This window comes from Podarcis muralis, chromosome 3 (assembly GCF_964188315.1).
Source record: "Podarcis muralis chromosome 3, rPodMur119.hap1.1, whole genome shotgun sequence".
NCBI classification, from domain to species: Eukaryota; Metazoa; Chordata; class Lepidosauria; order Squamata; family Lacertidae; genus Podarcis; species Podarcis muralis.
This window is the reverse complement of record NC_135657.1, coordinates 2719647-2732529: the sequence shown is the minus strand read 5'-3', so window position 1 is coordinate 2732529 and position 12883 is coordinate 2719647. Positions and strand designations below refer to the sequence as shown.

The 12883-nt window shown below is 47.5% G+C and overlaps 1 protein-coding gene across 2 annotated transcripts in view; it reads right to left on the bottom strand.

The window, feature by feature from the left end:
• Positions 1 to 12883, bottom strand: part of EFR3B (EFR3 homolog B) — a 121878-nt gene that overhangs the window by 97420 nt on the left and 11575 nt on the right. The window contains exon 1 of one of the 2 annotated variants that reach the window (XM_028725266.2): positions 9666 to 10188. The exons of the other annotated variant lie outside the window; for it this stretch is intronic. Coding sequence (XP_028581099.1) covers positions 9666 to 9726 — 61 coding nt within the window. The 5' untranslated portion in view covers positions 9727 to 10188. Of the gene's footprint in view, positions 1 to 9665; positions 10189 to 12883 lie in introns of those variants that run through there. 2 annotated transcript variants of the gene reach the window in all.

Sequence of the window (12883 nt, the reverse complement as noted above, 5' to 3'; positions counted from 1 at the left end):
ATTTCTGTTCTCATCCTGAAGCAAAGTTCTTAACCCAAGGTAGTATTTCTGGGTTAGCGGAGTCTGTAACCTGAAGTGTATGTCACCCGAGGTACCACTGTAGTTGTTTTTCTCTTTGACATCTGGTGGGAGGGCATTCCACAGGGCGGGCGTCACCACCGAGAAGGCCCTCTGCCTGGTTCCCTGTAACCTCACTTTTCACAATGAGGGAACCGCCAGAAGGCCCTTGGTGCTGGAATTCAGTGTCCGGGCAGAACGATGGGGGTGGAGATGCTCCTTCAGATATACTGAACTGAGGTCTTTTAGGGCTTTCAAGGTCAGCACCAACACTTTGAATTGTGCTCGGAAACATACTGGGAGCCAATGTCAGGACTGGTGTTATGTGGTCTCGGCGGCTGCTCCCAGTCACCAGTCTGGCTGCCACATTCTGGATTAGTTGTAGTTTCCAGGTCACCTTCAAAGGTAGCCCCACATAGAAGGGAAGGTGGAAGGGATGATGGAAGTATTGGAAGGGGTCCTGGGGGTCATCTAGTCCAGCCCCATGCAATGCAGGAGTCCCTGACTGATGGCCGCCCAACTGCTGTCCTGCGTCAGCCTTCACACCTGTACGATATGTGTGGGGTGGAGAGGGAAGAGGTGGGGGCAATTTCTTGAAATCCCCATGTCAATCTTATAGAATCCAAGAATCATTTAACTGTATGGTTCAAAAGGACCCCAGGGGTCATCTAGACCAACCCCGGCGATGGAGGCATCTCAGCTGAAGCATCCATGACAGGTGGACCTCCAACCTCTGCTTAAAAACCTTCAAGGAACTAGAAGAGGCCACAGCTTCCTGAGAGAGACTGTCCCACTGCTGAACAGGTCTTGCCATCAGAAAGTTCTTCTTTCTGGGGCTATCACCCCAGAGGACAGGATCACACTTCAAAACGACCTTGACAGATTAGAGAACTGGGCCAAAACAAACAAGATGAACTTTAACAGGGAGAAATGTAAAGTATTGCACTTGGGCAAAAAAAATGAGAGGCACAAATACAAGATGGGTGACACCTGGCTTGAGAGCAGTACATGTGAAAAGGATCTAGGAGTCTTGGTTGACCACAAACTTGACATGAGCCAACAGTGTGACGCGGCAGCTAAAAAAGCCAATGCAATTCTGGGCTGCATCAATAGGAGTATAGCATCTAGATCAAGGGAAGTAATAGTGCCACTGTATTCTGCTCTGGTCAGACCTCACCTGGAGTACTGTGTCCAGTTCTGGGCACCACAGTTCAAGAAGGACACTGACAAACTGGAACGTGTCCAGAGGAGGGCAACCAAAATGGTCAAAGGCCTGGAAACGATGCCTTATGAGGAATGGCTAAGGGAGCTGGGCGTGTTTAGCCTGAAGAAGAGGAGGTTAAGGGGTGATATGATAGCCAAGTTCAAATATATAAAAGGATGTCACATAGAGGAGGGAAAAAGGTTGTTTTCTGCTGCTCCAGAGAAGCGGACACGGAGCAATGGATCCAAACTACAAGAAAGAAGATTCCACCTAAACATTAGGAAGAACCTCCTGACAGTAAGAGCTGTTCGACAGTGGAATTTGCTGCCAAGGAGTGTGGTGGAGTCTCCTTCTTTGGAGGTCTTTAAGCAGAGGCTTGACAACCATATGTCAGGAGTGCTCTGATGGTGTTTCCTGCTTGGCAGGGGGTTGGACTCGATGGCCCTTGTGGTCTATTCCAACTCGATGATTCTATGATAATGTTTAGTGAGAATCTCCTTTCTTGTGACTTGAAGAAGTCATAATAATAATAATTTATTATTTATACCCTGCCCATCTGGATGGGTTTCCCCGGCCGCTCTGGGCGGCTTCCAACAAAATGTTAAAATACAGTAATGCATCAAACATTACAAGCTTTCCTAAAGAGGGCTGCCTTCAGATGTCTTCTAAAAGTCTGGTAGTTGTTGTTCTCTTTGACATCTGGTGGGAGGGCGTTCCACAGGGCGGGTGCCACCACCAAGAAGGCCCTCTGCCTGGTTCCCTGTAACTTCACTTCTCACAGGGAGGGAACCACCAGAAGGCCCTCGGAGCTGGACCTCAGTGTCCGGATAGAATGATGGGGGTGGAGACGCTCCTTCAAGAAACCTTTGATTCAGAAATTGGGCTCCTGGGCCTGGAAGAAATTTCTCTCCTCCTGGCTTCTGCCAAGCTGAGTTGGACTGGATCACCCCAGGGGTCTCTTCCAACTCTACACTTCGAGGAAACTGCAGGGGAAATTAGGTACATATATCAACAGTGGGAAATCTCTCCCAAAGTCCTCCTCTTCTATTGACTGCAGCACAGCTGAAATCTCCCCCTGCTCAAACGTTATATACAGTATATAAAAAGTGAAATTGGAATGATATTAGTTTTTGTATCTATACTGGGGCACAGGCTCATTCAGCGTCATCAACAGATATGCAGATATCTGACTCATTCACGACTATATTGAAGCTTCATTCTCCTTTGTGATGTAACTCACAGGTGGGGAATACTGTTACAGTATTTTTTATAATTATTTACTGTTTGTATGAGTCAATACCTTATTATCCCTTTAGAATTGCCCTGGATCTCTGTACATTTGTCCTCCCATTTTTTACTCCGTTTTCGTTTTTTTTGTTATGTTTGCACTTTGTTTGTTTGTTAATAAATCAATGCATTGGTTTTAGAATGCTGTGTTACTTTTATTGTTGTTAGCTGCTCTGAGCCCGGCCTCAGCAGGGGAGGGCGGGATATAAATGATTTTTATTAATATTATTATTATTTTAAAAAGTAAAATGGGAATTTCAGATTTCAGATAATTTAAAAATACATCACTTCTGAATTTTAATTTTGAGGGGGATGTCTTAAAAAAACCAACTCCGATTTGAAACAAAAGCAAAATCCACACCTCTAAACCTTCCGACTTATGATTCCTAAGTCAATCATGTTTTGAAAAATCCATTGCGGCTCTGCCTCACTCCTGCAGCCCCTGAAACGCTCAGATCCAGCAGCAAATATTACTGCAAATGTTAGGGTCTCAAATTTGGAGATTATACAGCCTGGGGTATTTCCCCCCCCCCCTGAATAAATTGGGACGATCTGCTTCTCAACGGCTTCTTCCTCTGCTGTTGAAATTCTCCATCTGAAACAGGAACCCACAATCGGAGCAGAATTGCGGCTTTTGCTTCAGAATTATCTCTCTCTTTTTGCAGGCGAGGTGGGGGGACGGGACTCACTGACTGCATCACTGGGTGACGTCAGCAAAAGCTCCAGTGTGTGTGGGGGGGTTGGGGGGGGGAGTGGAGAGAGGATCAGCTCAGCCTCAGCTCCGGACCGCAAGGGCTATTTATACATCTGCTGGTGGAGAGCAAGGACTGCGCAGGATATTCAAATGCACCAGAGATTTCCTTGCTCAGGTAGCCTAAGAAACTGGAAGATAGCAGGGGGAGGGGGGAAACAGCTCATGATACGTATAAATGATGTCTTCTGGGGCGAGGGGGGGGGTGAGAGCAAAGCAGGCGGGGGGGGGGGTGACACGTTGCGCAATGCTCCTTTGCATGGGTGTAACCAGGATTTCCCAGTAGTGATGTATGGAAGTGAGAGCTGGACCATCAAGAAGGCTGATCGCCGGAGTATTGATGCTTTTGAATTCTGGTGCTGGAGGAGACTCTTGAGAGTCCCATGGACTGCAAGAAGATCAAACCTCTTAAGGAAATCAGCCCTGAGTGCTCACTGGAAGGACAGATCATGAAGCTGAGGCTCCAAGACTTTGGCCACCTCATGAGAAGAGAAGACTCCCTGGAAAAGACCCTGATGTTGGGAAAGATGGAGGGCGCAAGGAGAAGGGGACGACAGAGGACGAGATGGTTGGACAGTGTTCTTGAAGCTACCAGCATGAGTTTGACCAAACTGCGGGAGGCAGTGGAAGAGAGCCGGCGTTTGTCCACAGACAGCTTTCCAAGTTATATGGCCAGCAGGACTAAACTGCTTCTGGTGCAACCTGACACCGTGATGGAAATCGGAGCGCACGGAAACGCCGTTTACCTTCCTGTTGCAACGATACCTATTTATCTACTTGCATTGGCGTGCTTTCGAACTGCTAGGTTGGCAGGAGCTGGGACAGAGCAACAGGCGCTCACCCCGTCGTGGGGATTCGAACCGCCGACCTTCCAATCAACAAGCCCAAGAGGCTCAGTGGTTTAGACCACAGCACCACCCATGTCCCCCTACAAGCAACTTATTGTAGCACCACACAGAGCACAAAAAACAGAGCACTGCTGAGTATGCACAGAGGGCATTTTCAAAAGCGCCGAGCAAGAACAGTCCGAGCCTTTCCCCTATCAGACCAGACCAAGGGTCCAACTTGCCCCCCATTCCATTCTCAACAGTAGCCACCAGAAACCCACACTAGGAAGCCCCCAGAAGAGGAGGCAGCAACAGCCACCCCATTGAATTTGCCCCCCAAAACTGGTTCTCTGAGATACACTGATCTTGGAAGTTCCATTTTGGCTATCGTAGCCAACAACCATGGCAGCCCTCTCCTGCTTTTGGAGTTCGCCTGATCCTTTTGTGAAGTCCTCACCCAAATCCATGGCCAGTTTTGCTTCTGTAGACACTACCCACCAAAGGCGGGGGAAAGAGAGTCGATGAGCTTTGTCCCCATCGCAAGTCTTTGAGTGATTCTTTTTTTTTAAAATAAGATATTTATTAATTTTTTTTTAAAGTATTACAATAAAAAATGAAAAAGAAAGAAAAAAAATAAAATAAATAAATACAAAATACAAAATAAAAATGGTTTAAAACACTCAAATTTTCCATTGCTTATTTTTCTTTAGCTTGTTTCCCGGACCTCCTCATTCCTCCCTTTTTTGTATTCCAGTTCAGTTTGTTGGTTCAGCAAATCCTTACCCTCTTTATTTATCCTAATCTTTGATCTTAATATAATAACATTAGATTTTTACCTCTTAACAACCCCTTTTTCATATTCCCTTAGAGCATTACAGCTAGAAACCACTTAATTTCTATCCAACATCGTTCTAACATTCATTAATTTTACAATATTTCTGTAGATAATCTTTGAACTTCTTCCAATCTTCTTCCACTGACTCTTCTCCCTGGTCTCGGATTCTGCCAGTCATTTCTGCCAGTTCCATATAGTCTTTCACCTTCATCTGCCACTCTTCCAGAGTGGGTAGATCTTGTGTCTTCCAATATTTTGCAATGAGTATTCTTGCTGCTGTTGTAGCGTACATAAAAATGGTTCTATCCTTCTTTGACACCAATTGACCGACTATGCCTAGGAGAAAGGCCTCTGGTTTCTGCAAGTCTTTGAGTGATTCTGGATGGGTAACAGATTCTAGGGAAATTGAATTGGTCTTCAGGGGGGTGTTTGCAAAATTGCTTACTGCATGGGATATTAATTTTAGGGCCTAAATTACTCCTAGGTGACTTTATCTAGAGGGGATCAGGGGTGATAATGCATGGGGGTAAATCATAGAATCATTGAGTTGGATGGGACACCACAGGTCATCTAGTCCAACCCCCTGCGATGCAGAAATCTCAACTAAAGCATCCCTGGTAGATGACTATCCAACCTTTGCTTAAAAACCTTCAAGGAAGGAGAGTCCACAACCTTCTGAGAGAGTCTGTTCCACCATTGAACAGCTCTTACTGTCAGAAAGTTCTTCCTAATCATAGAATCATAGAATCATAGAGTTGGAAGAGACCACAAGGGCCATCGAGTCCAACCCCCTGTCAAGCAGGAAACACCTGTTTAGTCTGAATCTCCTTTCTTGGAACTTGAAGCCTTGGGTTTGAGTCCTACCCTCCGGAGCAGGAGAAAACAAGCTTGCTCCATCTTTCATGGGACAGCCCTGGAGATATTTGAAGATGGCTATCCTATCTCCTGGGACGCGGGTGGAGCTGTGGGTTAAACCACAGAGCCTAGGACTTGCCGATCAGAAGGTCGGCGGTTCGAATCCCAGCGATGGGGTGAGCTCCCGTTGCTCAGTCCCTGCTCCTGCCTACCTAGCAGTTCAAAAGCACATCAAAGTGCAAGTAGATAAATAGGTATCACTCTGGCAGGAAGGTAAACGGCGTTTCCGTGCGCTGCTCTGGTTCGCCAGAAGCAGCTTAGTCCTGCTGGCCACATGACCCGGAAGCTGTACACCGACTCCCTCAGCCAATAAAGCAAGATGAGCGCTGCAACCCCAGAGTCGGCCACGACTGAACCTAATGCTCAGGGGTCCCTTTACCTTTACCTTTTATCCTATCTCCTCAGTCTCCTCTTTCCCAGGCTAATGGTACCCAGCTCCTTCAACCGTTCCTCATAAGGCTTAGTTTCCAGACCCTTGATCCTCTTGGTTGCCCTCCTCTGCACACCTTCCAGTTTGTCAACATCATTCTTAAACTGAATCAAAGCGAATTGGAGTGGATTTCGAGTTGGGAAATTAACTGGGGGCAAATGAATGGACGAGGAACCCGATTGGGATGACCTGGGGTGGGGTGAACGGCAAACAAACAGATCTACCCGGACACTGAGGTCCAGCGCTGAGGGCCTTCTGGTGGTTCCCTCACTGTGAGAAGCCAAGTTACATGGAACCAGGCAGAGGGCCTTCTCGGTAGTGGCGCCCGCCCTGTGGAACGCCCTCCCATCAGATGTCAAAGAGAACAACAACTACCAGACTTTTAGAAGACATCTGAAGGCAGCCCTGTTTAGGGAAGCTTTTAATGTTTGATGTATTACAGTATTTTAATATTTTTTTGGAAGCCACCCAAAGTGGCTGGGGAAGCGCAGCCAGAAGAGCGGGGTATAAATAATAAATTATTATTGTATTATTATTATTATCTGGAGCACTTTGGGTGGGAAAGGGGCTGCCTTGCCTTCTAGGACACGTCAAGTCCATCTTTGCACATAAACTGGTACTTCCAAAACTGTTACGCAAATCTGTGCCTCAACGCCTAGATTTTGGAAGTCCCACATCCCTTTTGCAGTTGCCCACAGCTAAAAATCCATCTTCTTTCCTTTTGCCCTCTTCGGCACTGGCTGAACTTTCCCCCAACCCAGTGGTTCTCAAACTTTCCCCTCTGCTTTTCCCACACTCTCAGAACGAAAATCTGTTTGCTCCACACCGAATGTTTCATTGATAAGAAATACATTGGGAAACAAAAAGAAACAATTCATCGCAGCGCTTGATTTCTAACACAGAGCACAACTGCTTTATAATATGCTCATGGGGCATCCAGAATGCATGAAATTATGCAGCTATGTAATCCTTCCCAAAATATAATTAGAAACGAGCCTCTTACATATGTACCTTAAGCAGGTATACAAACGCATTGAGAGGTGTGAGCTTGCTTTTGCCAGACAATCTCATTTGAATTAGGTCTAATTTGAGTCAAATTCTCCTCTCCTCAGCAACGCAAAGAAACCTTTCTCTTTTCTGATCTGTCATATTTGTCAGAGTCGGACATCCCCGCTCACAGCAATATGTGGTGGAGAAGTGTAGAAGAATAGCCAATGCTCTTGAAGAGAGGTGAGGGTACTGTTTCTGGTCGTGTATTCAATAAAATAAAATAAAAATGAAATGAAATTATCTGGGTACTCTACTATACTGCAGTGAAATGTTTAAATGTTTATTTGATTGTCTTCAAATCTTGACACTTCTTCACACATCATCATCAATATTAAGCACAAGGTTTCTAGGGGGCGAAGGAAACTTAGGGAGCTGCATGACAACCCAGGTGTCAAAAAAGACTACAGTGGTACCTCAGGTTAAGCACTTAATTCGTTCCGGAGGTCTGTACTTAACCTGAAACTGTTCTTAACCTGAAGCACCACTTTAGCTAATGGGGCCTCCTGCTGCTGCTGCACCACCGGAGCATGATTTCTGTTCTCATCCTGAATCAAAGTTCTTAACCTGACGCACTATTACTGGGTTAGCAGAGTCTGTAACCTGAAGCTTATGTAACCCAAGGTACCACTGTATATATGCATGCTACTACTGCGGTCCGTGTTTTGTTAGCCCCCAAATGGAAAACGAGAGAGATACCAACTAAAGAAGAATGGCAACTTAAACTGACGCACAGCTTGCAGACTTTAAAGACTTAAACTGACGCACAGCTTGCAGACGCACCTTTAAAGAAGAGTGGAAAATGCCTATGAATATGTGAGTGAAAATGGTGTTCATTTAAAAATGCTGGCAGCCTTAAGATAAATTCAACAGTGTAAATAAGTTTTGGTGGATGTAAAAGCTTCCCTAAACAGGGCTGCCTTCAGATGTCTCCTAAAAATCTGGTAGTTGTTCTTCTCTTTGACATCTGGTGGGAGGGTGTTCCACAGGGCGGGTGCCACTACCAAGAAGGCCCTCTGCCTGGTTCCCTGTAATCTCGCTTCTCGCAATAAGGAAAGCGCCAGAAGGCCCTCAGAGCTGGACCTCAGTGTTCGGGCAGAACGATGGGGGTGGAGATGCTCCTTCAGGTATACTTGACCGAGGCCATTTAGGGCTTTAAAGGTCAGTACCAACACTTTGGAGGGACGCGGGTGGCGCTGTGGGTAAAAGCCTCAGCGCCTAGGGCTTGCCGATCGAAAGGTCGGCGGTTCGAATCCCCGCGGCGGGGTGCGCTCCCGTTGCTCGGTCCCAGCGCCTGCCAACCTAGCAGTTTGAAAGCACCCCTGGGTGCAAGTAGATAAATAGGGACCGCTTACCAGCGGGAAGGTAAACGGCGTTTCCGTGTGCTGCGCTGGCTCGCCAGATGCAGCTTTGTCACGCTGGCCACGTGACCCGGAAGTGTCTCCGGACAGCGCTGGCCCCTGGCCTCTTAAGTGAGATGGGCGCACAACCCCAGAGTCTGTCAAGACTGGCCCGTAAGGGCAGGGGTACCTTTACCTTTACCTTTTACCAACACTTTGAATTGAGCTCGGAAACATACTGGGAGCCAATGTAGGTCTTTCAAGACCGGTGTTATGTGGTCTCGGCAGCCACTCCCAGTCACCAGTCTGGCTGCCGCATTCTGGATTAGTTGTAGTTTCTGAGTCACCTTCAAAGGTAGCCCCACATATCCAAAAACACTGCATTGTGATCAGAGCAAGTCTTAGGACAAATTTCAGTTTTAATAACCCTAGGAACCAAGTCTCTTGATATCCATAAGTAATCATTGCAGTAGTCCAAGCAGGAGATAACCAGAGCATGCACCACTCTGGCGAGACAGTCCGCAGGCAGATAGGGTCTCATCCTGTGTACCAGATGGAGCTGGTAGACAGCTGCCCTGGACACAGAATTGACCTGTGCCTCCATGGACAGCTGTGAGTCCAAAATGACTCACCTGGTCCTTCAGGGGCACAGTTCCCCCATTCAGGACCAGGGAATCCTCCACACCCGCCTGCCTCCTGTTCCCCAAAAACAGTACTTCTGTCTTGTCAGGATTCAACCTCAATCTGTTAGCCACCATCTACGTTGCAGCGGGTTGGGCTAGATGATTTCTGGGGGTCCCTTCCAACTCTACAATTCTACAGACTCACATGTGTCATGGCCAGGTTGACACAAGGAGCCTGTGTCAGAGGCCAGCGACAGAGCCCAAGACCCCTACAGCCCCATAACCCCATCCTCTTGCTCTCTCCTCATTGCACGCTCCCCCGGCAGCCATGCAAGCGTCTTGGCTTTACCGTTGCAAATGTGTCGGTCCACGGCCGCCGTGCAATCCACCAGGCCTCTCCGGCAGGCCATGATGCTCCCTCTGGCCTGCAGGCAGAGCAGCTGTGCCTCCTCTTCCTGCTCCCTCCAAGGAGAAGGTCTTGCTCGCTGTCAGGCTTGCAAGCTGCCCTGGATAATGAATCTGTGGTCCTTCCTTCCTCTCCCTTGCACCTCTCAAAACTGCTGCGCTGTGCCGGAGGGTGGGAGGGGGGAGAGATGATAGTGGGAGCACCAGACACAGCAAACTGGGGCATCAGCACCTCCCAGCCTTCGGCTTCTTCAAGGACTAGATTCTGCTGTTCCAGCTTCTTCTCCTTCCCTTTTCAAGGGCTTCTGTTTACTTCTTGCTTTCTCAGCCAAGGATTTAGTAACCTTCTCATTCTGCCTCATCAGGAAGCCAGGCTCCCTACCCCGCTGGCTTCCTTTTGATCCCTCTCTTCTCTCAGCATGGATCAGCATAGATTCCTCTCCTTTTTTGAACCCTTGGCTGAAGAGCCGTCAATCAGAGCGAGAGAGGAAATCAGGAGGGAGGAGGCAGCCTTGAAAGGAGGGGACCCCTCGCTTGCAAGGGCTGCCTTGTGTTAAAAATTAAACAATGCTAAATGGTCTTTTTTGTGCGAATGGGAGGCGTAGGGAAAACTGGAGGGGAGGGGGTTGCAAGATGGGCTGTGAGATCACTGGCAGGACGCGTGCTCTGCATGCAGAAGGCTCCAGGTTCAACCCTCAATGGCAGCATCTCCATAGGCAGTGTGGCATTTGGGGCCCAGGACCTGAGAGAGATCAGGGTTCGAATCCGTGAAGCTCAGTGGGTGGCCTTGGGATTGCTGCTGCCTCTCAGCCAAGCCTGCCTCGCAGGTCATAATAATAATAATAATAATAATAATAATAATAATAATAATAATAATACCCAGCCCATCTGGCTGGGTTTCCCCAGCCACTCTGGGCAGCTTCCAACAAAACACTAAAATACAGTAACCTATTAAACGTTAAAAGCTTCCCTAAAGAGGGCTGCCTTCAGATGTCTTCTAAAAGTCTGGTAGTTGTTTTTCTCTTTGACTTCTGGTGGGAGGGCATTCCACAGGGCGGGTGCCACCACCGAGAAGGCCCTCTGTGCTCCTCGCAGCGAGGGAACCGCCAGAAGGCCCTCTGTGCTGGAACTCTGTGTCCAGGCAGAACGATGGGGGTGGAGATGCTCCTTCAGATATACTGGACCGAGACCGTATTTAATAAAGCAAATCCATTTTCCATTAAGCTTCTACTGGCCTTCGCCAAGGTGTGGTCTTCCTTATTAAAGGGACGTGATGGAAACAAATGAAATGAAAGAGAAACTCCTTGGGAGGCAGTGTGGTGCAGTGGTTAGAGCAGGCATAGGCAAACTCGACCCTCCAGATGTTTTGGGACTACAGCTCCCATGATCCCTAGCTAACAGGACCAGTGATTAGGGATGATGGGAATTGTAGCCCCAAAACATCCAGAGGGCCGAGTTTCTCTATGTCTGGGTTAGAGTGTTGGATTAGGACCTGGGAGACCTGGGTTCAAATCCCTACTCAGCCATGAAGGTCACTGGGTGGGACGGCCTCCCAGGCTAACCTACCTCACAGGGTTGTTGAGAGATAATCTGGGGAGGAGGAAAGCTGTGTAGGCCACCTCAAACTCTGAGGAGGAAAGGTGGAATAAATAAACCACAATAAACAAATACTAATCTTCTTTAAAGCTGTACAAGGGCAAGGCTCTCCTAGAGGCCTGACAGTCCTTGGGGTTTTTGTTGCACTCACTCGCCTGATTCCTGGGAGGAAAGCAATGAAAAACCTCGACAGCATCTTAAAAAGCAGAGACATCACCTTGCCAACAAAGTTCCATATAGTTAAAGCTCTGGTTTTCCCCGTTGTGATGTACAGAAGTGAGAGCTGGACCATAAAGAAGGCTGATCGCCGAAGAATGGATGCTTTTGAATTCTGGTGCTGGAGGAGACTCTTGAGAGTCCCATGGACTGCAAGAAGATCAAACCTCTCCATTCTGAAGGAAATCAGCCCTGAGTGCTCACTGGAAGGACAGATCCTGAAGCTGAGGCTCCAAGACTTTGGCCACCTCAGGAGAAGAGAAGACTCCCTGGAAAAGACCCTGATGTTGGGAAAGATGGAGGGCACAAGGAGAAGGGGACGACAGAGGACGAGATGGCGGGACAGTGTTCTTGAAGCTACCAGCATGAGTTTGACCAAACTGCGGGAGGCCGTGGAAGACAGGAGTGCCTGGCATGCTCTGGTCCAAGGGGTCACGAAGAGTCGGACACGACTAAACGACTAAACAACAACAACAATTCACAATTAATAGGGCTGCAGAAGATCCCCTCTCTGAAATCCTGGAGAGTGATTGCTGGTCACCACCACAATATTGGTCCACAGTCTGATTCATAGAATCACAGTTGGAAGGGGCACCCAAAGGCCATTTAGCCCAACCCCCTAAAAAGCAGGTCAATGATACAGAATCAGATGGACCAGTGTTTCCTATGAGGAGTGGACTCAGCCTTCCCCTCCAGCCCTCGAATGTTTTTGTGACTGTGTGGAACCCAGTTCAGCTACTGACTGATTGAATGTGTGACTGCAGTACATTGTTTATTGCTTTCATTTTATGGATCAGTGGTCTTATTAGATAGTAAAATTCATGTAAATTGCAGTTTTAGGGGTTGTTTTTAAAAGTCTGGAACGGATTAATCCATTTTGCATTGCTTCCTATGGGGAAGCGCGCCTTGGTTATGGAACACTTTGGTTTTGGAACGGACTTCCGGAACGGATTAAGTTTGAGAACCAAGGTACCACTGTATCTATAAAAACAGGGCAGATCTTATTACTTGCCACATTAAGGTGTGGAATATTGCCCTGCTGGCAAAACTTGCGAAAAAGCTGAGAGTCCAAAGGGGTGGAAAAAAGATGACTTTTGACCTGTTTGGCCTGACTTTATTTCATTTATAAGCAAGGAGGAAAATGGCCAGGGACCCGTCTTGGCCCATTAAAGAATGTGGCTGATACAGGAACTCTGGGCAATTGAAATCCTTAATTCCTTTCCCTTGGTATAATAGAGTGTACCATGTTTTGTAACCCTGTCTTGTTTAACCATGATACCTATGCTAAAAATAGTTCCTCACATTCAGATACCAGCAGCTTATTTTGGCTTCCTTTTATGTCTGTATTTG